Here is a 25,006-nt window from a genome sequence, read left to right as displayed (position 1 = left end):
GTATCAGCAGGGGAGCATTTTGGAAATAGTGACCATAACTCAGTTAGATTTAGGATAGTTATGGAAAAGGATAAGGTTGGGCTGGGAATAAAAGTTCTAAACTGGGGAAAGGCTAATTTTACTAAGATGAGATACGATTTGGCCCAAGTGGACTGGGAGCAGCTACTTGCAGATAAAACTGTGTCAGAGCAGTGGGAGGCATTCAAGGAGGAAATAGCGAGAGTACAGGGCAAATATGTTCTCGTAAAGACAAAGGGGGGGACAAAGTCCGGAGAACCCTGGACGTCAAGGGACATGAAGGTTAGGATTAAGGAAAAAAAAAGCTTATGGCAGATATGGAAGGATCAACAAGGCAGAGTCCCTGGAGTATAAAAAGGGCAGAGGGGAACTTAAAGGAAATTAGGAAAGCAGAGAGTGCATGAGAAAGCATTAGTGGGGTTTTTAAATATATGAAGAGCACGAGAATAACTAGGGACAGGGTAGGCCCAATTAGGGACCATAGAGGTAATGTGTGTGTGTGGACCCAGAAGACATGGGTACAGTCCTCAGTGAATACTTTATTTTTTTATATATTAATTCAAGGTGGGCTTCGCTGGTTAGGCCAGCATTTATTGCCCATCCCTAATTGCCCTTGAGAAGGTGGTGGTGAGTTGCCTTCTTGAACCACTGCAGTCCCAGTGGTGTAGGTACACCCACAGTGCTGTTAGGGAGGGAGTTCCAGGATTTTCACCCAGCGACAGTGAAGGAACGGTGATATATTTCCAAGTCAGGATGGTGAGTGACTTGGAGGGAACTTGCAGGTGGTAGTGTTCCTATTTGCTGTTCTTGTCCTTCTAGGTGGTAGTGCTTGTGGGTTTGGAAGGTTCTGCCTAAGGAGCCTTGGTGAATTCCTGCAGTACATCTCGTAGATGGTACACACTGCTGCTATTGTCTGTTGGTGGTGGAGGGAGTGAATGTTTGTGGATGTGGTGCCAATCAAATGGGGCTGCTTTGTCCTGGACGGTGTACAGCTTCTTGAATGTTGTGGGAGCTGCATTTAACCAGGCAAGTGGGGAGTATTCCATCACACTGCTGACTTGTGCCTTGTAGATGGTGGACAGGCTTTGGGGAGTCAGGAGGTGAGTTACTCGCCACAGGATTCCTAGCCTTTGACCTGCTCATGTAGCCACAGTATTTATATGGCTGGTCCAGTTCAGCTTCTGGTCAATGGTAACCCCCAGGATGTTGATAGTGGGGGATACAGTGATGGTAAAGACATTGAATGTCAAGGAGCGATGGCTGGATTCTCTCTTGTTGGAGAAGGTCACTGCTTGACACTTGTGTGGCACAAATGTTACTTGCCACTTGTCAGCCCAAGCCTGGATATTGTCCAGGTCTTGCTGTATTTGGACATGGACTGCTTCAGTATCTGAGGAGTCACGAATGGTGCTGAACATTGTGCAATCATTAGCCAACATCTGACCCTATGATGGATGGAAGGTCATTGATGAAGCAGCTGAAGATGGTTCCGCTGAGGACACTACCCTGAGGAACTCCTGCAGTGATGTCCTGGAGCTGAGGTGATTGACCTCCAACAACCATAACCATCTTCCTGTGTGCTGGGTATGACTCCAACCAATGGAGAGTTTCCCCCCCTGATTCCCAATGACTCCAGTTTTGCTAGGGCTCCTTGATGCCACACTCAGTCTAATGATGCAGCCTTGATGTCAAAGGCAGTCACTCTCACCTCACCTTGGGAAATCAGCTCTTTTGTCCATGTTTGAACCAAGGCTGTAATGAGGTCAGGAGCTGAGTAGCCCTGGCGGAACACAAACTGGGTGTTGGTGAGCAGGTTATTGCTATGCAAGTGCCGCTTGATAGCACTGTTGATGACCCCTTCCATTACTTTACTGATGATCAAGAGTAGACTGATGGGGCAGTAATTGGCTGGGTTGGATTTGTCCTGCTTTGTGTACAGGACTTACCTGGGTCCTCAGTACAATTGCCTGTGTGTGTGTGTCCGCTGTGCTGCTCCATCGTTGAGGATGGGGATATTTGTGGAGCCACCTCCAGCAAGTTAATTGTCCACCATCATTCACGACTGGATGTGGCAGGACTGCAGAGCTTAGATCTGATCCGTTGGTTTTGGGATTGCTTAGCTCTGGATATTATTTGCGGCTTATGCTGTTTGGCACACAAGTAGTCCTGTGTTATAGCTTCACCAGGTTGACACCTCATTTTTAGGTATGCCTGGTGCTGCTCCTGGCATGCCCTCCTGCACTCTTCATTGTACCAGGGTTGATCCCCTGGCTTGATGGTAATGGTAGAGTGGTGGATATGCCGGGCCATGAGGTTACAGATTGTGTTTGAGTACAATTCTGCTGCTGCTGATGGCCCACAGCACCTCATGGATGCCCAGTCTTGAGTTGCTAGATCTGTTCGAAATCTGCCCCATTTAGCACGGTGGTAGTGCCACACAACACAATGGAGGGTACCCTCAATGAGAAGGCAGGACTCCATCTCCAAAATGACTGTGTGGTGGTCATGCCTACTGATACTGTCATGGACAGATGCATCTGCGGCAGGCAGGTTGGTGAGGATGAGGTCAAGTATGTTTTTCCCTCTTGTTGACTCCCTCACCACCTGCCGCAGAACCAGTCTAGCAGCTATGTCCTTTAGGGCTCGGTCACTAGTGGTGCTACCGAGCCACTCTTGGTGATGGACATTGAAGTCCCCCACCCAGAGTACATTCTGTGCCCTTGCCACCCTCAGTGCTTCCTCCAAGTGGTGTTCAACATGGAGGAGCACTGATTCATCAGCTGAGGGAGGGCGGTATGTGGTAATCAAGAGGTTTCCTTGCCCATGTTTGACCTGATGCCATGAGGCTTCATGGGGTCTGGAGTCAATGCTGTGGACTCCCAGGGCAACTCCCTCCCGACTGTGCCGCCACCTCTGTTGGTGGGACAGGACATACCCAGGGATGGTGATGGTGGTGTCTGGGACATTATCTGTAAGATATGATTCCGTGAGGATGACTATGTCAGGCTGTTTCTTGACTAGTCTGAGAGACAGCTCTCCCAATTCTGGCACCAGTCCCCAGATGTTAGTAAGGAGGACTTTGCAGGGTCGACAGGGCAGAGTTTGCCGTTGTCGTTTCCAGTGCCTAAGTCAATGCCGGATGGTCCGTCTGATTTCGTTCCTTTCTGTGACTTTGTTGCAGTTTGATACAACTGAGTGTCTTGCTAGGCCATTTCAGAGTCAACCACATTGCAGTGGGTCTGGAGTCACATGTAGACCAGACCAGGTAAGAAGGGCAGATTTCCTTCCCTAAAGGACATTAGTGAACCAGATGGGTTTTTACAACAATCGGCTATGGTTTCATGGTCATCAGACTTTTAATTCCAGATTTTTATTGAATTTAAATTTCACCATCTGTCATGACGGGTTTCGAACCTGGGTCCCCAGAGAATTACCCTGGGTCTCTGGATTATTACTCCAGTGACAATAGCACTATGCCATTGCCTCCCCACTTTGCGTTGGTCTTCTCAATGGAAAAGGACGATGCAGGTATAGACATCAGGGTGGAGGACTGTGAAGTATTAGAGGAAATTAACATAGAGAGAGGAGGTACTAGCGGGTTTAGCGGCCTTAAAAGTGGATAAATCCTCAGGCTCAGATAAGATGTATCCCAGGCTGTTGAGGGAGGCAAGGGAGGAGATATCAGGGGCCCTGACAGTAATTTTCAAATCCTCTCTGGCCACAGGTGAGGTGCCAGAGGACTGGAGGACTGCTGACATTGTCCCATTATTAAAAAAGGGAGGAAGGGATAGACCAGGAAATTACAGGCCAGTCAGTCTAACCTCGGAGGTGGGGAAGTTACTGGAAAGAATTCTGAGGGACAGAATATATCTGCACTTGGAGAGACACGGATTAATTAGGGATAGTCAGCATGGATTTGTTAAGGGAAAGTCGCGTTTGACAAATTTGATTGAATTTTTTGAGGAGGTAACCAGGAGTGTTGATGAGGGTAATGCATTTGATGTGGTCTACATGGACTTTAGCAAGGCTTTTGATAAGGTCCCTCATGGCAGACTGGGCGAGAAAGTAAGAGCCCATGGGATCCAAGGCAAAGTGGCACATTGGATCCAAAATTGGCTGACAGGCAGGAAGCAGAGGGTAATGGTAGAGGGATGTTTCTGTGACTGGAAGCCTGTTTCCAGTGGGGTTCCACAGGGCTCGGTGTTGGGGCCCTTGCTGTTTGTGGTGAACATAAATGATTTGGACTTAAATGTAGGGGGTATGATCAAGAAGTTCACGGATGACACGAAAATTGCTAGGGTGGTAAATAATGAGGAGGATAACCGTAAACTGCAGGAGGATATCAATGGACTGGTCAGGTGGGCAGAGCAGTGGCAAATGGAATTCAGTCCGGAAAAGTAAAAGGTAATGCACTTGGGGAGGGTTAACAAGGCAAGGGATTACACTATGAATGGTAAGACCTTGGGAGGTACTGAAGATCAGAAGGACCTTGGTGTGCACATCCATAGATCTCTGAAGGTAGCAGGGCAGGTAGATAAGGTGGTTAAGAAGGCACATGGGATACTTGCCTTTATTAGCCGTGGCATAGAATACAAGAGCAGGTTGGTTATATTGGAACTGTATAAAACACTGGTTAGGCCACAACTGGAGTACTGCGCGCAGTTCTGGTCACCACATTATAGGACGGATGTGATTGCACTGGAGAGGGTGCAGAGGAGATTTACCAGGATGCTGCCTGGACTGGAGGGTCTGAGCTATGAGGAAAGATTGGATAGGCTGGGGTTGTTTTCCTTGGAGCCCTGAAGGTTGAGAGGGGACTTGATAGAGGTGTATAATATTATGAGGGGCATGGATAGGGTGGATAGGAAGGCACTTTTTCCATTAGTAGAGGGGTCAATGAACAGGGGGCACAGATTTAAGGTAAGAGGTCGAAGACTAAGAGGGTAGTTGAGGAGAAATTTTTTCACCCAGATGGTGATAGGAGTCTGGAACTCACTGCCTGAAAGGGTGGTTGAGTCAAAGACTCTTGTAACTTTTAAGGAGTATTTCGATATTCACTTGTGTTGCCATAGCCTCCAGGGCTATGGGCCAAGTGCTGGAAAATGGGATTAGTGTAGTCATATCTTTGTTGACCGGCACGGACAAGATGGGCCGAATGGCCTCCTTCTGTGCTGTAGACGTCAGAGTCTGAGGTTGGACAGGTTAAGCTTGTATCTGCTGGAGTTTGGAAGAACAAGAGGAAACTTGATTGAAGCCTTTAAGATCCTGAGGGGTCTTGACAAGGTGGATGTTGAGAGGATGTTTCCTCTTGTGAGAGAATCTAAAACTAGGGGTCACTTTTTTAAAAAAAGGAGTCAGCACTTTAAGACAGAGATGAAGAGAAGAGAAATATTTTCTCTGAGGGTCATGAGTCTTTGGAACTCTCTTCCTCAAAAGGCAGTGAAAGCAGAGTCTTTGAATTTTAAGGCAGAGGTGGATAGATTGTTGATAAGCAAGGGGGTGAAAGGTTATCGGGGGTAGGCAGGAATGTGGGATTGAGGTTAAAATCAGATCAGCCACAATCTTATTGAATGGTGGAGCAGGCTCGAGGGGCTGAGGGGCCTCCTCCTGCTGCTGATTCTTATGTTTATATGTATGTTTGTGAGGTTGATCTGCACTTCATATTAATATAGCAGCCTTTGATCAACATCCCTTCATACTCTTGAGTTTCCCCCGTTCCAATTATTAATTTTAGCCTCGCATACTTCAACTGACCCACCATCCACAGCTTTTTGGGGAGAGTATTCCAGGCTTATACAACCCTTTGTGAGAAAATAAATTGCTTCCTGATTTACTATTAAATTGAAAGGTAACAAGATGATAGAATTTGAGGATTGGTGTTAGAAACAAAGTATGAGATAGGCAAATATTTTCATACACGTTCTATTAGAATGTGCATAGAATCATAGAATGGTTATCCCACAGGAGGCAGCCATTCGGCCCAACATGGCCATGCTGGCTCTCAAGGACCAATTCACTTGCTGCCTGTAACGCTGGACATTCCTCCTTTTTCAGAGGTGTCAGCTGTGGCTCAGTTCATAGCACCCTCGCCTTTGAATCAGAGGGTTGTGGGTTCATGTCCCACTCCCGGAAAAACCAAGAACTGTGATTGTACTCGAAAGAAGTTGCAATCTGTGACTGTTGGTAACTCGAAAGAGTTTCCTCCTTTTTCACTTAATTGTCCAATTCCCTCTTGAAAGCCTCGATTGAACCTGGCTCCACCGCACTCTCAGCTAGATTCTAACCACTCCGAAGAGTCTTATTGGACTTGAAATATTCCAGCAATAGTACTGAACCCTTGTGCTCCAGAACTAGCTGCACCCCTAGCCAAGCTGTTCCAGTACAGCTACAACACTGGCATCTACCTGGCTAAGTGGAAAATTGCCCAGGTATGTCCTGTCCACGATAAGCAGGACAAATCTAACCCAGCCAATTACCGCCCCATCAGTCTACTCTTGATCATCAGTAAAGGGGTGATAAACAGTGTTATCAAGTGGCATTTGCTTAGCAATAACCTGCTCACTGATGCCCAGTTTGGCTTCCGTCAGGGCCACTCAGCTCCTGACCTCATTACAGCCTTGGTTCAAACATGGACAAAAGAGCTGAACTCCCGAGGTAAGGTGAGAGTGACTGCCCTTGACATCAAGGCAGCATTTGACCGAGTGTGGCATCAAGGAGCCCTAGCAAAACTGGAGTCAATGGGAATCAGGGGGAAAACTCTCCACTGGTTGGAGTTATGCCTAGCACTAAAAGATGGTTGTGGTTGTTCGAGGTCAGTCATCTCAGCTCCAGGACATCACTGCAGGAGTTCCTCAGGGTTGTGTCCTTGGCCCATCCCTCTTCAGCTGCTTCATCAATGACCTTCCTTCCTTCATAAGGTCAGAAGTGGGGATGTTCGCTGATGATTGCACAATGTTCAGCACCATTCGCGACTCCTCAGAAACTGAAACAGTCCATGTCCAAATGCAGCAAGTCCTGGACAATATCCAGGTTTGGGCTGACAAGTGGCAAGTAACATTCACAACCCACAAGTGTCAGGCAATGACCATTTCCAACAAAAGAGAATCCAACCATCACCCCATGATGTTTAATGGCATTACCATCACTGAATCCCCCACTATCAACATCCTGGGGGCTACCAATGGCCAGAAACTGAATTGGACTAGCCAAAAAAATACTGTGGCTACAAGAGCAGGTCACTGGCTAGGAATCCTGTGACGAGTAACTCACCTCCTGATTCACCAAAGCCTGTCCACCATCTACAAGGCACAAGTTAGGAGTGTGATAGAATATTCCCCACTTGCCTGGATGAGTGCAGCTCCCACAACACTCAAGAAGCTCGACACCATCCAGGACAAAGCAGCCCCGCTTGATTGGCACCACATCCACAAACATTCACTCCCTCCACCACCGATGCACAGTAGCAGCAGTGTGTACCATCTACAAGATGCACTGCAGGAATTCACCAAGGATCCTTAAACAGCACCTTCCAAACCCATGACCAATATCATCCAGAAGGACCAGGGCAGCAGATAACATAAGAACTAGGAGCAGAGTAGGCAATTCAGCCCCTCGAGCCTGCCCTGCCATTCAATGCGATCATGACTGATCTCATTTCGGCCTCAATTCCAATTTCCCGCCCTCTCCCCATAACCTTTCAACCCGTTACTCATTAAAAATCTGTCTATCTCCTCCTTAAATTTATTCAGCATCTCGGCATCCACTGCACTCTGAGGTAGTGAATTCCACAGATTCACAACCCTTTGAGAAAAGTAATTCCTCCTCATCTCTGATTTAAATCTACCACCCCTTAGCCTAAAACTATGGCCTCTCGTTCTAGAATGCTCCAGAAGGGGGAACATCCACTCCACGTCTACTTTGTCTATCCCCTTTAGCATCTTATATTTAACACCTCAATTAGATCTCCTCTCATCCTTCTAAACTCTAGTGAGTATAGGCCTAAACTGCTCAATCTCTCCTCATAAGACAAGCCCCGCATCTCTGGAATCAATCTAGTGAACCTCCTCTGAACCGCCTCCAATGCAACTACATCCTTCCTCAAGTAAGGGGACCAAAACTGTGCACAGTACTCCAGGTGCGGTCTCACCAATGCCTTGTACAGTTGCAACAACACTTCCATATAGATGGGAACACCACCTCCTGGAAGTTCCTCTCCAAGCCACTCACCATCCCGTCTTGGAAATATATCACCGTTCCTTCACTGTCGCTGGATCAAAATCCTGGAACTCCCTCCCTAACAGCACTGTAGGTGTACCCACACCACATGGACTGCAGTGGTTCAAGAAGGCAGCTCACCGCCACCTTCTCAAGGGCAACTAGGAACGGGCAATAAATGCTGGCCCAGCCAGCGAAGCCCACATCTGTGAATAAATTTAAGAAAACGTTAACTCTGTTTGTCTCTCTACAGATACTGCTGAATTTTTTCAGCACTTCCTGTTTTTATTTCTAACCACTCGCTGGGTGAAAAAGTTTTCCCTCATGTTACCATTGCTTCTTTTGCCAATTACCTTAAATTTATGTCCTCTGGTTCTGGATCCTGTCCAGACCCCTCATGATTTTGAACACCTCTATCAAATTTCCTCTCAGCCTTCTCTTCTCAATGGAAAAGAGTCCCAACTTCTCCAATCTATCCACATAACTGAAGTGTCTCATCCCTGGAACCATTCTTGTGAATATTTTCTGCACTCTCTCTTTAATGCCTTCACATCCTTCCTAAAATGTAGAGTCCAGAGCTGGACACACTACTCCAGTTGAGGCCAAACCAGTGTTTTATACAAGTTTAATTAATTTCCTTACTTTTATACTCTATGCCCCAATTAATAAAACTTGGGATGCTGTATGCTTTATTAACCGCCCTCAACCTGTCCTGCCATCTTCAATAATTTATGCACATATACACCCAGGTCTCTCTGCTCCTGCACCCCCTTTAGAATTGTACCCTTTGTTACATTGACTCTCCTTATTCTTCCTACTAGAATCAATCACTTCACACTTCTCTGCATTAAATTTCACCTGTCATTTATCTGCCCATTCCGCCAACCTGTCTATGTCCTTTTGAAGTTCTACACTGTCCACCTCACAGTTCACAATATTTCCAAGTTTCGCATCTTAGGCAAATTTTGAAATTGTTCCCTTAACGCCAAGGTCTAGGTCATTAATATATATCAGGAGGAGCAGGGATTCTAACACCAAACCCTGGGGAACTCCACTACAAACCTTCCTCCAGTCCCAGAAACAACCATTCACCAATACTCTGTTTCCTATCACTCAGGCAATTCCGTATCCATGTTGCTATTGTCTCTTGCACTCTATGAGCTATAACTTTGCTTAAGTCTGTTGTGCAGCTCTGTATCAAATGCCATTTACAAAATATTGCTGTCAGGGCCTGTTGGTACACGCCAATTAACTAAGATTAGATAAATCCTTTGAGGGAAGATATTAAGAGAATATGGAATACTGAGGAAAATGAGGCATGCAGCTGGAATTGACTCAGGTGCAGGGCCCTCTTCTGTACAAGGGTTTCTCTCATTGTGGTGATTTGCACTTCTCCTGCAGTTGCCTAGATGCTGTGTTAAGCATACACGCCACCAGCTATCCCAAGGTACCCAGCTATCCAGGTATCGCAAAAGATGACCATATGGCCAAGAGCACATTCTCATAATACCCAAGAACCACATCAAGTAAACAACAGGCTCAGAACTCTCAACTTCAATAGGAACAAGGCTGAACTTACCAATGGTGGCCTTCAGACCCAGGTAGCCAATTGCAGAAAAAACGTAGAGCTGTAGGAACATGAGATAACAGCTGAATGTCAAGTTTAACACATTTATGCTTTAACTACTTTCTGTGATCAGGAACAGCCTCCAGGCAAGGACAGCCACCCAGCCAATAGAACCTCTTGCGGTCGCTGGAGTGTGGTGTGCTAGAGGAGACAAATTGATTCAGCTGCTAAATATGCACTGCCATCAGCTTGTGTACAAACAAGGACTGGTCAAAATTGTCAAATGGTTTCAGATGGCAAGTAGTGAAAACTGTTTGCACTGGTTGATAATCAATAACAAGAGAAAAGAGAGGATTATCACTAGAACAAAGTGGGCAATGTAGAACGAGGCCAGGATAGTGAATATATAGATCAGACCTGCAGAAAGGTAGATCAAGGTCAATTGGCATCTTTAAAAAGCAACTGGATCGATTCCATATCTGTGGATGAGAATTGAGAGGTATAGAGACATTAATAGCACTGCTTGATTGACTTCCTGAAGACGAAAGGAAGGAAATGAAGTAGATGACCAACAGTCTATAATGTGAGGAAAAGAGTAATAGAATAAGCTGGAATGAATATGGAATGGAATTTTCTTGATGGACAGATGATCTTCCTTCATTCTAAGCTTTATGTTTAAAATGTCAAGGCTGGAGGAGAGTTTGAGGACAGCGTGTAGAGAGAAGGGAATACCACCTGTTACCTGTTGATCAGCTGCCAACTGACCAGGTGATGCTGTGGGTGGGTCAGAAACCAGACCAGAGGTACCCAGAGAAAGTTTACTAATATATTCAAGAAGACAGAGCAGAGGGTGGAGGTAGAGAAGTAGTTTAAGAAAACTTGTGCTACTTTCTAAGCCAGTGTGATGAGAGTGCTGGGCAATACCTAAAGATAGGAAAAATATGGGATCCAAACTGAGGAGCTGTAAAATCAAAATCGGTTAGAAGAGCAAACCCAGGTTGTGGGCAACATGGAGATGAGTTGGAAAAGAGCTGAGGGGAAGCAGTTAATGAGGGAGAAATGGGAGGGAATGAGATAAGCAAGGGATAAGGAAAGAAGGTCAGAGACTGTGTGCGACTCTGTGGATGTGGGCATGTGCGTGTGCGGGGGCATGTGAAGGAAACACACAAAGCATGACTCTGTGGGTATGGGTGTATGCGCAAGAGAAAGAGAGGGAGAGAGACAGAGGGTGACTCTGTGGTTATGTGCGTGTATGGGTGAGACAGAGTGGGTGGGTGTGCAAGTGCATGGAGGTGTGGGTGAGGGTTGGACAATAAAGGGAAGGTGATCACAGAGAGAGAGACTGGGTGAGTTGCTGGAAAGCAGTGCGATTTTTTTACACTTGTAGAGGTGTTGGCATTGAAAGGTGGACAAGCTTGAGCTGGGAGTTGAGATTCGTTACAGGCTGAGCAACATAGTCACTGCTACTTTCTAAATAACTTAACCAGCTCCACGGAGGATTGCATTTTAAGCTGTGGGATGAGGAAGCATGTTGGATTTGGTGGGGAGAAGGAAACACACACGAAGTAAAGGGAATGGAGGCTTTGACTACTGGTTGGGCGGAATATAAGATGATGTGGGATAGGGAGGGCAATTTGGATAAGTTATGGTAACAGTTATCTAATGCGCAGAATAAAGCTGAAAGGGTAGGTGGTAATATAAGGAAGGAAAATTATGACCCAGTGAGAGTAAGTGTATGTGGGACCCGTACCCCAGTGAGTCAGTGTGTGTGGGACCCGTAACCCAGTGAGAGTCAGTGGGTGGGGGCTGTACCCCAGTGAGAGTCAGTGTGTGTGGAACCCGTACCCCAGTGAAAGTCAGTGTGTGTGGAACCCGTACCCCAGTGAGAGTCCGTGGGTGGGGGCTGTACCCCAGTGAGAGTCAGTGTGTGTGGAACCCGTACCCCAGTGAGAGTCAGTGGGTGGGGGCTGTACCCCAGTGAGAGTCAGTGTGTGTGTGGAACCAGTACCCCATGAGAGTCAGTGTGTGTGGAACCCGTACCCCAGTGAGAGTCAGTGTATGTGGAACCCGTACCCCAGTGAGAGTCAGTGTGCTCGTGGGACCTGTACCCCAGTGAGAGTCAGTGTGTGTGGGACGCGTATCCCAGTGAGAGTCAGTGTGTGTGCGGGACCCGTACCCCAGTGAGAGTCAGTGTGTGTGGGACCCGTACCCCAGTGAGAGTCAGTGTGTGTGGAACCCGTACCCCAGTGAGAGTCGGTGTGTGTGGGACCCGTACCCCAGTGAGAGTCAGTGTGTGTGGGACCCGTACCCCAGTGAGAGTCAGTGTGTGTGTGGAACCCGTACCCCAGTGAGAGTCAGTGTGTGTGGGACCCGTACCCCAGTGAGAGCCAGTGTGTGTGGGACATGGTCCTGTCCCTCTCTTGCAACATTAAAATCAGGTTCTATGCCCATTAGTTTTCTGGGATCTTAGGACCTTCAAAATAGCTACATAACAATTAGTACAGTTCACGGCTTGGACACATTTTCGAGATAGAAGTGAAGATGTTGTATTATTTTAGAAATATCATCAGCAGCAGTTCTTACTGTTGGTGCTGCGAGCAGCAGCATCACTCCACAAGTAGTTGCTCTCTTTTTTGTGTGATCAGATATCACACCTGCAAGGATTCCACCTAGTTAGAGAAATACAGTAATATAACCATCATAGTCAGCATGCAGTGTTACACAACACAGGTCACAGCTTTCTACACACATTCACGTCACACTATCACTGAAAATGTCGTGGCTTAGAATACACCAGGTATTGTGTGCTTAATTCATTCTATGGCTGTGAACAGCAACCCACATGACTACAGGGTGTAAAGCAACTGAGGATGGGGGGGCAGGGGCAATAAGAATTCATTTTGGGCTTGTTATGACAAGCTAAGGAATACGACCCTGGAAAACCCTCTAAACCTACTGATAATAAAAGGTCTATTTGAAGGAACAGCTGCAGATGTGGTTCTTGGTGCGTAGAGAAATACAACGGTGTGGGTAAGAGCGGGATCTAAACAGCACAGGGAAAAATCGAGACCGGGAGCGGGGATATAAACAGCACGGGAAAGAGACCAGGAATGGGATATAAACAGCACGGGAAAGAGCGAGACCAGGAGCGGGAATATAAACAGCACGGGAAAGAGCGAGACCAGGAGCGGGATATAAACAGCACGGGAAAGAGTGAGACCAGGAGCGGGAATATAAACAGCACCGGAAAGAGCGAGGCCAGGAATGGGATATAAACAGCACGGGAAAGAGTGAGACCAGGAGCGGGATATAAACAGCACGGGAAAGAGAGAGACCAGGAATGGGATATAATCAGCACGGGAAAGAGTGAGACCAGGAGCGGGATATAAACAGCACGGGAAAGAGTGAGACCAGGAGCGGGATATAAACAGCACGGGAAAGAGTGAGACCAAGAGCGGGAATATAAACAGCACGGGAAAGAGTGAGACCAGGAGCGGGATATAAACAGCACGGGAAAGAGAGAGACCGGGAGCGGGAATATAAACAGCACCGGAAAGAGCGAGACCATGAATGGGATATAAACAGCACGGGAAAGAGAGAGACCAGGAATGGGATATAATCAGCACGGGAAAGAGTGAGACCAGGAGCGGGAATATAAACAGCACGGGAAAGAGAGAGACCAGGAATGGGATATAATCAGCACGGGAAAGAGAGAGACCAGGAGCGGGAATATAAACAGCACCCGAAAGAGAGAGACCAGGAGCGGGAATATAAACAGCACCGGAAAGAGAGAGACCAGGAGCGGGATATAAACAGCACGGGAAAGAGACCAGGAATGGGACATAATCAGCACGGGAAAGAGCGAGACCAGGAATGGGATATAAACAGCACGGGAAAGAGAGAGACCAGGAATAGGATATAATCAGCACGGGAAAGAGAGAGACCAGGAGCGGGAATATAAACAGCACGGGAAAGAGACCAGGAATGGGACATAATCAGCACGGGAAAGAGCGAGACCAGGAGTGGGAATATAAACAGCACCAGAAAGAGAGAGACCAGGAGCGGGAATATAAACAGCACCAGAAAGAGAGAGACCAGGAACGGGATATAAACAGCACCGGAAAGAGCGGGACCATGGGCGGGAATATAAACAGCACCGGGAAAGAGCGAGACCAGGAGCGGGATATAAACAGCACCAGAAAGAGAGAGACCAGGAATGGGATATAACAGCACCGGAAAGAGCGAGGCCAGGAATGGGATATAACAGCACCGGAAAGAGCGAGGCCAGGAATGGGATATAAACAGCACCGGAAAGAGAGAGACCAGGAGCGGGAATATAAACAGCACCGGAAAGAGAGAGACCAGGAGCAGGAACATAAACAGCACCGGAAAGAGAGGGACCAGGAGCGGGATATAAACAGCACAGGAAAGAGAGAGACCAGGAGCGGGAATATAAACAGCACCGGAAAGAGCGGGACCAGGAGCGGGATATAAACAGCACGGGGAAAGAGAGAGACCAGGAGCGGGGATATAAACAGCACGGGAAAGAGAGAGACCAGGAGCGGGAATTAAACAGCACCGGAAAGAGCGAGACTGGGAGCTGGCACTGGGTTCCTTGCTGGGCATTTTGCCAGTGCTGTTGGGAGGGCTTTAAACTAACTTGGCAAAGGTGTGGGAGCCAGGAGATAATATCAGGAGAAAACTAGGAGGGGAATACCAGGGCCCAAAAAATACTGGGAGAGGCAGATAGCACTAGAATGGAGATGACTAAATGAATAGGTGGAGTAAGAATAAGGGAGAAAGTGGTAAAGTCTAAATCTGGGTTACTGTGCGTGTGTGTGAATGCACTGGGTGTGATTAATAAGATTGGTGAGTTACAGGTGCAGGCTGAGATGAGGAAATACAATGCTGTGGCCACATCAGACAGCTGGTTCAAAGGGCAGCACTGGGTGTTAAAGTGGGAGGGGTGGCGGTATTGGTTAAGGAGAGCATTGCAGTGCTGGAGAAAGAGGATGTCCCAGGGGATTCAAAGACAGAATCAATTTGGCTAGAGCTAAGGAACAAAAAGGGTTAAATTACATTGCTCAGTGTAGTCTATAGGCTGCCAACTACTGGGGTGGATGTAGAGAAATACATCTGCAAGGAAATTACAAGAGGTGCAAAAATTATAGAGTAGTGAAAATGGGGACTTTAATTATTTAAATATAGACTGGGATAGTAGTAGTGTAAAAGGGCATAGAGGGACAATTCCTAGTGTGTGTTCAAAAAAATTTCCTACAGCAGTATGTTTCCAGTCCAATGAGAAAGGAGGTACTGCTAGACCTGGTTTCTGGGAATGAGGTGGGCCCTTGTAGATCAAATGTCCATGGGGGAACATTTAGGGGACAGTGATCATTGTATAATAAGGTTTAGGCTGACTATGGAAAAGGACAAAGAACGATCCAGAGTGAGAATAATTAACTGGGGAAAAGCCAACTTCAATGGGGTAAGAGCGGATCTGGGCCAAATTAATTGGAGTCAAAGGCTGGCAGGAAAAACAGGAGCTGAACAATGAGCTACCTTCAAAGAAGAGATGATTCTGGCACAGTCAAGGTATATTCCCTGGAAAGGGAAAGGTAGGGTAAACAAATCCAGAGCTCCCTGGATGACAAAGGAGGTAGAAATTAAGATAAAGAAGAAAAGGTGTCAAGTAGATAATACAAAAGGGAACCAGGCTAAATATAGAAGGTTCAGAGAGGAAGTGAAAAAGCAAATAAGAGAAGCAAAGAGGGAGTATAAAAGAGACTGGTAGTCAACGTAAAAAGGAATCCAAAAATCTTCAACAGGCATATAAACATAAATGAGTGTAAAAGGAGGAGTAGGGCCGATTAGGGACCAAAAAGGGGATTTACGCATAGAGGTTGAGGTATAAGATGAATATTTTGCATCTGTCTTTATGAAGGAAGGCGATGATACCCAGGCCACGGTGACAGAGGAGGTAATTCAGATACCAGAAGACTTTAAAGCTGCTGAGGTGGTGTTGGATAGGTTACCTGTACTTAAACTTGATAAGGTACCAGTCAGAAGCATCCAAGGCTACTGAGGGAAGCGAGAGTATAAATTGCAGAGGCACTGGCTATAATCTTTTAGTCTTCCTTAGACTCAGGGTGGACTGGAGAATTGCAAACATTACACCCTTGTTCAAAAAAGGGTGTAAAGATAAACCCAGCACCTACAGGCCAGCCAGTTTAACTTTGGTGGTGAGGAAGCTTCTAGAAACAATGATCCGGGGTAAAATTAATAGAATCATAGAACATTTCTGGCACAGAAAGAGGCTACTTGTATCTGTGCTGGCTGAAAGTTGAGCCACTCAGCCTAATGCCACTTTAACCTGGGCCTGTGGATTACTGGTCCAGTGATATCACCACTACGTCACCATCTGCATCATGGTAACAGTCACATGACAAACGCGGGTTAATTAAGGAAAGCCAGTACAGACTTAAGTGAAAATAGTGTTAAAAACTTATATAAGTCACTAGTTCAGCCTCAGCTGGAGTATTGTGTCCAGTTCTGGGCGCCGCACTTTAGGAAGGATGTGAAGGCATTGCAGAGAGTGCAGAAAAGGTACAAGGTTTCAGGGATGAGAAACTTCAGTCATGAAGATCGATTGGAGAAATTAGGACTGTTTTCCTTAGACAAGAGAAGGCTGAGAGGAGATTTGATAGAGGTATTCAAAATCATGAGGGGTCCAGACAGAGTAGATGGGGAGAAACTGTTCCCACTTGTGGAAGGATCGAGAATGAGGGGGCACAGATTTCAGGTAATTAGCAAAAGCGACACTTTTTCACACAGCGAGTGGTTCGGGTCTGGAATGCTCAGCCTGAGTGTGTGGTGGAGGCAGGTTCAATCGAAGCATTGATAAGGGAATTTGACTGTTATCTGAAAAGAATGAAATGTGCAGGGTTACAGGGAGAAGGCAGGAGAATGGAACTAGGTGAGTTGCTCATTCAGAGAACTGGTGGAGACATGATGGGCCAAATGGCCTCTTTCTGCATTGTAACAATTCTGTGAATCTGTTTTGCATTGTTTCCTGTGACTGTTCATGTTTCAACAGGCAGCAGAATGGTCGACAGGTGTTTCTGCACTGGAAGGCCATTCCCAGTTGGGGGAGCGATGAAACAGTTTATGGATGAAACAATAATTGGCCATGTGGCCTATAGTGAGGAAGAAAGCTGCAGAATCTGGAACGATATCAATGGACTGGTCAGCCGAATGGAAAAGTGGCAAATGGAATTCAATCCCAAGTGTGAGGTAATATATTTGGGGAGGGCAAACAAGGCAAGGAATAGACAATACATGGTAGAATGCAGAGAAATGTAGAGGAACAGATGGACATTGCAGTGAATGTCCACAGATCTCAGGATCCCCCAAGGACAAGAGTATAAATGCAGAGAGACAGAGAGCGAGCCCGTCAGAGTCAGGGATAGAGAGAGAGAGAGAAAGATGGTCTGAGGAAGCCTGGTGGGAGACAGTAGTGGGAGGCGGTGCATGGCTGCAGGAGTCCGTTGCAGACACCATCAGAACAAATGACATGTGACAGGGCAGCAGGTGAATGATTGGTTGTTTGGAAAGCCAAGTAGCGTGTAGCTGAAGGTGTTTGTGAGCGGAGCAGCTGAGTGAGTGAACATGCACATCAGGGAGGACATCAAATAAACGGCTCAAAAACGACATCAGCACGAGGGAAGGTATTGACTGGTGAGTAGCTGGTTCTTCTTTTAAAAATAGAAGTCTTTAACTAATTTTTAGATCATTTCTGTTAAGTTTAGTTAGACTATTAAAAGGAGTCATGGCAGGGCACCTCAGTGCTGTTGAATGCACATCCCCTACCCCACACAACTCCAGGTACTCGTCTTGTCCCAGACAATGACATATGCAGGAAGTGTTGTCAGCTGGAACAATGCTACTTCAGGATTCGGACCCGAGCAGCAGCCAGGGTCACTGCAGCCAGGGTCACTGCAGCCAGGGTCACTGCAGCCAGGGTCACTGCAGCCAGGGTCACTGCAGCCAGGGTCACTGCAGCCAGGGTCACTGCAGCCAGGGTCACTGCAGCCAGGGTCACTGCAGCCAGGGTCACTGCAGCCAGGGTCACTGCAGCCAGGGTCACTGCAGCCAGGGTCACTGCAGTGCATCGGTCAGTCTGAGAGCGCACAACTTAAGGATATGCAGCTAGAGAGGGAATGTGTGACCAAAGAGGCAAGGAGGACCAGGCAGGTGATGTAGGGTCCTCTATGTGCACATCACTCTCTAACCATCATTCAGTCCTGAATACTTTAGAGAGAGAGGATTCATCTGCGGAGTGAATACAGGAAGTTCAGAGGGCAAGTGAAAATGGAAATCAGAGAAGCAAAGAGAGAGAGAGTATAAGAGGAGATTGGCAGCCAACATAGAAGCAAATCCAAAAATCTTCTATAAATATTTAAATAGTAAAATAGCGGTAAGAGGAGGAGCAGGATCAATTAGTGATCAAAAAGGGAATCTATGAAGGGGAGCACAGGGTATGGCTGAGGGACTGTTTGATAAGACAAGATGTGAAGTATTCAAAGATGATGATGTTGCCAAAGTCACAGTGAAAATCAAGCTATTTGAGACACTGGATGGGCTAAAAATTGATAAACAGGAGGCATTAGAAAGGTTGGCTGTACGTCAAGTTGATAGGTCACCAGGACCAGATCAGACACATTCAAGCACACGGAGGGAAGTGACAGTCAAAATTTCCCAAGCACTGGCCAAATGAGTGAGGGATACAGTCTCACAGAGCGGGACACCAGGTGAGGGGTACAGTCTCACAGAGCGGGACATCAGGCGAGGGGTACAGTCTCACAGAGCGGGGCACCAGGCGAGGGATACAGTCTCACAGAGCGAGGTACCAGGCGAGGGGTACAGTCTCACAGCACGAGTCACCAGGCGAGGGATACAGTCTCACAGAGCGAGGCACCAAGTGAGGGATACAGTCACACAGAGCAGGACACCAGGCGAGGGGTACAGTCTCACAGAGCGGAGCACCAGGCGAGGGGTACAGTCTCACAGAGCGGGACAGCAGGCGAGGGGTACAGTCTCACAGAGCGGGACACCAGGCGAGGGGTACAGTCTCACAGAGCGGGACACCAGGCGAGGGGTACAGTCTCACAGAGCGGGACACCAGGCGAGGGGTACAGTCTCACAGAGCGGGACACCAGGCGAGGGGTACAGTCTCACAGAGCGGGACACCAGGCGAGGGGTACAGTCTCACAGAGCGGGACACCAGGCGAGGGGTACAGTCTCACAGAGCGGGACACCAGGCGAGGGGTACAGTCTCACAGAGCGGGACACCAGGCGAGGGGTACAGTCTCACAGAGCGGGACACCAGGCGAGGGGTACAGTCTCACAGAGCGGGACACCAGGCGAGGGGTACAGTCTCACAGAGCGGGACACCAGGCAAGGGGTACAGTCTCACAGAGCGGGACACCAGGCGAGGGATACAGTCTCACAGAGCGGGGCACCAGGCAAGGGATACAGTCTCACAGAGCGGGACACCAGGCAAGGGATACAGTCTCACAGTGCGAGTCACCAGGCGAGGGATACAGTCTCAGAGCGGGACACCAGGCGAGGGATACAGTCTCACAGAGCGAGTCACCAGGCGAGGGATACAGTCTCACAGAGCGGGACACCAGGCGAGGGATACAGTCTCACAGCGCGAGTCACCAGGCGAGGGATACAGTCTCACAGAGCGGGACACCAGGCGAGGGATACAGTCTCACAGCGCGAGTCACCAGGCGAGGGGTACAGTCTCACAGAGCGGGACACCAGGCGAGGGATACAGTCTCACAGCGCGAGTCACCAGGCGAGGGGTACAGTCTCACAGAGCGGGACACCAGGCGAGGGATACAGTCTCACAGTGCGAGTCACCAGGCGAGGGGTACAGTCTCACAGTGCGAGTCACCAGGCGAGGGGTACAGTCTCACAGAGCGGGACACCAGGCGACGGTTACTCCTGCCCATGAAATCATAGATGAGAATCACAATCTGTGATTTGATGTTATCTCACAATACGCAGTCACACCCAGATAACTTCAGCCTTCTACAAAGCAAGGAAGAGTTGGCAGCCCCTTTTCCCACTTCTATGTTACACACCCACCCAGGAACAGGAAATATATGCCACTGGCGGTTAAGATGGATAGGGTACTTGTTAAAGCTGGGCCACCCTATGTCCACGTTACACTAACATGTTCATTGTTGGTATAAGACTGGAAACGTTGAAATATCTAAACAATGCCTAAGTTATACCTCCTGCACGATAACTCTGGTTACGCAACAACTGGGGTTTCCTGAAGCCAACTGGTGTTCTCTTTCCTTTCATTAAGAATTAAAAAGAAATAAAAGAGCGATTTGGAGGACTCATACCTATGATCCCACCAACATCAAACAGTGTTGAAAGATCTCCAGCCTTCTTGGCATCAAAGTGCTCTGGAAAAACAAAATGAATTAAATTGGAAGGCAGGTAAATATTTCAGACTGACAGGTAAATGCAGATCCCTCACTATCTCTGGAGGGTTCATGCAGGAAGCGAATACCATTTTCAGGTCTGGGTTACAAGCAACTGCTTTTATCCATTAAAAGTAAAGAGAGTAACTGGTCCATATTGCAGCATCTTTTTCATTCATTCCTGGGGTGTGGTATCACTGGCAAGGCCGTTTATTATCCACAACTAGCTGACAAACTGAGTGAGGGCAGCTAAGACTGGAGTTACTTATAGACAACTGCCCCTCTATATTTCTTTTGCCTGTTCATTTGAATGTACAGTATGTTAAAGTTTCTTTGCATGTAGGAGACATCCCACAAGCGGCCTGTGGGGCTGTGCATCTGGACACCGGTGTAGCTTTCAGGATGGACCTGACCTGGCAATGACGGAAGGGCCAGACTGAACCACATGGGTTCTTAGAAACTTCATCTCAAATTTCATTTATACAGTTTTACAAATATATTAAAGTGAATTCAAATTCTAAAATTGCCATGCCAGGATATGAATTCTCTGGAAGTTTAGTCTAGTCTAGGAAAATAAATGGTACACTGCCATACATCCTTAAAGAGGGTAGGTTACTGCTGCTGTTATATCAGGGAGGGTGATGCCATTTCCAAATGCTACACAGTTCGTTAAAGTAGAACTGCATTTTTAATCAACATCAAACACCACATCAGTGCATGTCCGTAATCATTCCAACATTAATCCAAATCATTGCAACCCAGACTGGTTTGAATGTTGCTACTTACCTTTGTTGGCAAGGTACATTGGCAGCCAGAAAAGGAATGTGTAACTGACCAGTTTGGCAAAGAGCAGACATAAGGAGAACTCCACCACGCCCTGCAAAACACAACCAGACAAGCAGCTGATTACAGCAGCTTCCCAGAGCAACAGGCCTAGTATGTGCTTCACCCCAGCAGACAGAGCTCAGCTCAGTTCTAACCCCAAGATCATTTTTGTAGACTTAAGAAAAATGAAGACAAGGAAATATATTAATTTATTTATTCATTCATTCATTCATTTACAGGATGTGGGCGTCGCTGGCTGGGCCAGCATTTATTACCCATCCCTAGTTGCCCTTGAGAAAGTGGTGGTGAGCTGCCTTCTTGAGCCGCTGCAGTCCATGTGGAAGCTTGTATCTAGAGGCTTGAAAGGCTGGTCAAAGCAGATTCAATTGGGAGTGTCAATGGAATTGGATCTCTGTTTATAAAGGAAAAATTTACAGGGCAGGAGAGAAAGAGCAGAGGGCGGAATGATCGGGTTGATCTTTCAGAGTCCCACAACAAATATAATGGACCAAATGCCTCCTTCTGAGAACTCTGGTTCTCTGAGAAGGGGAGGGAGGAAACTACACGGTGCAGTATCCAAATTGCCTGTGAACCACAGCCAATAAAAGTCAATACCGAAAGGGAAGATAATGTCTGGCAAATCGGAACTTTTTCAAGAAGTGACTAAGATAATGGACAGGGGAATGTCTGTTTGTTTATATGAATTTCCAGAAGGCATTTGATAAAGTCCTTCATCAAAGACTGTGAGCTAAAGTTGAAACTGATGGAATTGAAGAGAAATGATTGACCTGGTTTGGAGATTGTCTGACTGGCAGGGGACAGCAAGTAGGGATATTGGGCAGGTACTCTCATTGGCAAAGTGTGACAGACTCATGGTGTCCCACAAGGGTCTGTGTTGGGGCTTCAACTATTCACTGTATCTACTAATGACTTAAATAATGGAATAAGGAAGCCCCAAATCCAAGTCTTCTAATCACACAAAGATAGTTGGTCTTGTAAGCAATGCAGGTGGAAGTATAAAGTTACAGAGATGTTAATAGATTAAATGGGCTGAACTGTGGCAAAATGGATTTTAATGTAGCTAAATGGGAGGTCAACCACTCTGGACTTGAAAAGGATCAAACAGGGTACTTCCTAAATGGTGAAAAGCTAAAAACAATGGAGGTCCAAAAAGATGGCGGGGGGTGTCCTGGTAGATAGATTAAAATATCATGAACAGGTACAAAAAACAATCTAAAAGACTAATGGAATGCTGGCCTTTACATATAGAGGATTGAATACAAGGGAGTAGAAGTCATGTTTCAGTTATACAAAGCCCTGGTTAAGCCAGACTCAGAATACTGCAGCTCTAAGCCCATACCTTAGCGATGGTAAAAATAAAATGCTGCAGATGCTGGGAACCTGAAATAAACACAGAACATGCTGGAAAATGTCAGGGGGATGGGGACCTGAGCAGGGAGACGAGGAGGGGGAAACAAGGAAAGAAACAAAAGACAGAAAAGTAAGAAGCAAAAGTGGAAGCAGAAAAACAATGGCGAGAAACAAATGGGGTCATAGTGAAAAATAAAGCTGAGATGACTAACAAGGTTAAAAAGATAAGTCTAAATACATTGTATCTTAATGTGTGGAGCATTCGCAATAAGGTAGATGAATTAACAGCGCAAATAGATATAAACAGTTATGATATAGTTACAATTACAGAGACATGGCTGCAGGATGACCAAGGATGGGAACTCAACACCCAGGGGTATTCAATATTTAGGAAGGACAGACAAATGGGGAAAAGAGGTGGGGTGGCATTGTTAGTAAAGGAGGAAATCAATGCAACAGTGAGGAAGGATATTGGCTTGGAAAATCATGATGTGGAATCTGTTTGGGTGGAGATAAGAAACACCAAGGGACAGAAAATGTTGGTGGGGGTTGTCTATAGGCTCCCAAACAGCAACAGAGATGTAAGGGAGGGCATTAAACAGGAAATTAGAGATGTGTGTAATAAGGGTACAACTATAATCATGGGTGGCTTTAATCTACATATGGATTGGACAAACCAAACTAGCAATAATACTGTGGAGGGGGATTTCCTGGAGCGTGTATGTGATGGTTTTTTAGACCAATATGGTGAGCAACCAACTAGAGAGCAGGCTATCCTTGACTGGGTATTGCGCAATAAGAAAGGATTAATTAACAATCTTGTTGTGCGGAGTCCCTTGGGAAAGAGCGACCATAAAATGATAGAATTGTTCATTAGGATGGAGAGTGAAGAAGTTGAATCCGAAACTAGGGTCCTGAATCCAAATAAAGGGAACTACGAGGGTATGAGGCATGAGTTGGCAATGGTGGATTGGGGAACCTGACTAAAAGGGTTGACGGTGGGTAAGCAATGGCTAATATTTAAAGAATGTATGCATGAATTACAACAATTGTTCATTTCTGTCTGGCGCAAAAATAAAACAGGAAAGGTGGATCAACCATGGCTTACAAAAGAAATTAGGGATAGTATTAGATCCGAAGAGACGACATATAAAATTGCCAGAAAAAACAGCAAGCCTGAGGATTGGGAGCAGTTTAGAATTCAGCAAAAGTGGACAAAAAGATTGATCAAGAAGGGGAAATGGGAGCATGAGAGTAAACTTGTAGGGAACATAAAAACTGAATGTAAAAGCTCCTATAAATATGTGAAGAGAAAAAGATTAGTGAAGACAAATGTAGGTCCCTTACAGTCAGAAACGGGGGAAATTATAATGGGGAACAAAGAAATGGCAGAAGAATTGAACACACATTTTGGTTCTGTCTTCACAAAAGAGGACACAAATAATTTCCCAGAAATGTTAAGGAATCAAAGGTCTAGTGAGAGGGAGAAATTGAAGAAAATCAGTATTAGGGAAAAAGTGTTGCTAGAGAAATTAATGGGGTTAAAGGCTGTAAAATCCCCAGGGCCGGATAATCTACATCCCAGAGTACTAAAGGAAGTAGCTCTGGAAATATTGGATACGTTGGTGGTCATCTTCCAAAATTCTATAGACTCTGGAACAGTCCTGGCAGATTGGAGATTGGCAAATATAACCCCACTATTTAAAAAAGGAGGGAGGGAAAAAACAGAGAATTACAGACCAGTTAGCCTAACATCAGTAGTGGGAAAAATGCTAGAATCTATTATAAAAGACATACTAACAGAACACTTGGAAAGCATTAATGGGATTAGACAAATTCAGCATAGGTATATGAAAAAGAAATCATGCTTAGCTAATCTTCTGGAGTTTTTTGAGGATGTAACTAGTAGAATAGATGAGGGAGAACCAGTTGATGTGCTGCATTTGGATTTCAAGAAGGCTTTTGATAAGGTCTCACATAAGAGGCTAGTGGGAAAAATTAAAGCACATGGGATTGGGGGTAATATATTGGCATGGATTGAGAATTGGTTAACAGACAGGAGACAGAGTGGGAATAAATGAGCCTTTTTCTGGGTGGCAGGTGGTGACTAGTGGTGTACCGCAGGGATCAGTGCTTGGGCCCCAGCTATTCACAATATATATAAATGACTTGGATGAGGAAGCCAAATGCAGTATTTCCAAGTTTGCTGACGACACAAAACTGGGTGGGGTTGGGAGTTGTGAGGAGGATGCAAGGAGGCTTCAGGGTGACTTAGACAAGTTGTGTGTCTGGGCAAACACATGGCAGATGCAGTATAACATGGATAAATGTGAAGTTATACACTTTGGTGTAAAAAACAGAAAGGCAGAAATGTGGATGTACAAAGGGATCTGGATATCCTTGTACACCAGTCAATGAAAGTAAATAGGCAGGTGCAGCTAGCAATTAGGAAGACAAATGGTATGCTGGCCTTCATTGCAACAGGATTTGAGTTCAGAGGTAAGGATGTCTT

At 46.4% G+C, this 25,006-nt stretch overlaps 1 protein-coding gene across 5 annotated transcripts in view; it reads right to left on the bottom strand.

Annotated features, from left to right (window-relative positions):
- Positions 1-25,006, bottom strand: part of slc37a1 (solute carrier family 37 member 1) — a 120,421-nt gene that overhangs the window by 29,286 nt on the left and 66,129 nt on the right. For 4 of the 5 annotated variants that reach the window (XM_078560425.1, XM_078560426.1, XM_078560427.1 and 1 more), the window contains 4 exons: positions 21,085-21,175; positions 20,218-20,280; positions 12,383-12,468; positions 9,812-9,860 (listed from right to left, as the gene is read on the bottom strand). In XM_078560425.1, coding sequence (XP_078416551.1) covers positions 9,812-9,860; positions 12,383-12,468; positions 20,218-20,280; positions 21,085-21,175 — 289 coding nt within the window. The remainder of the gene's footprint in view (positions 1-9,811; positions 9,861-12,382; positions 12,469-20,217; positions 20,281-21,084; positions 21,176-25,006) is intronic. The other variant, XM_078560429.1, reaches the window with a different exon arrangement.

This window comes from Cetorhinus maximus, chromosome 16, assembly GCF_964194155.1.
Source record: "Cetorhinus maximus chromosome 16, sCetMax3.hap1.1, whole genome shotgun sequence".
Lineage (NCBI taxonomy): Eukaryota > Metazoa > Chordata > Chondrichthyes > Lamniformes > Cetorhinidae > Cetorhinus > Cetorhinus maximus.
Note: the sequence above shows the minus strand (reverse complement) of the source record. Positions and strands in the feature narration are given on the sequence as shown.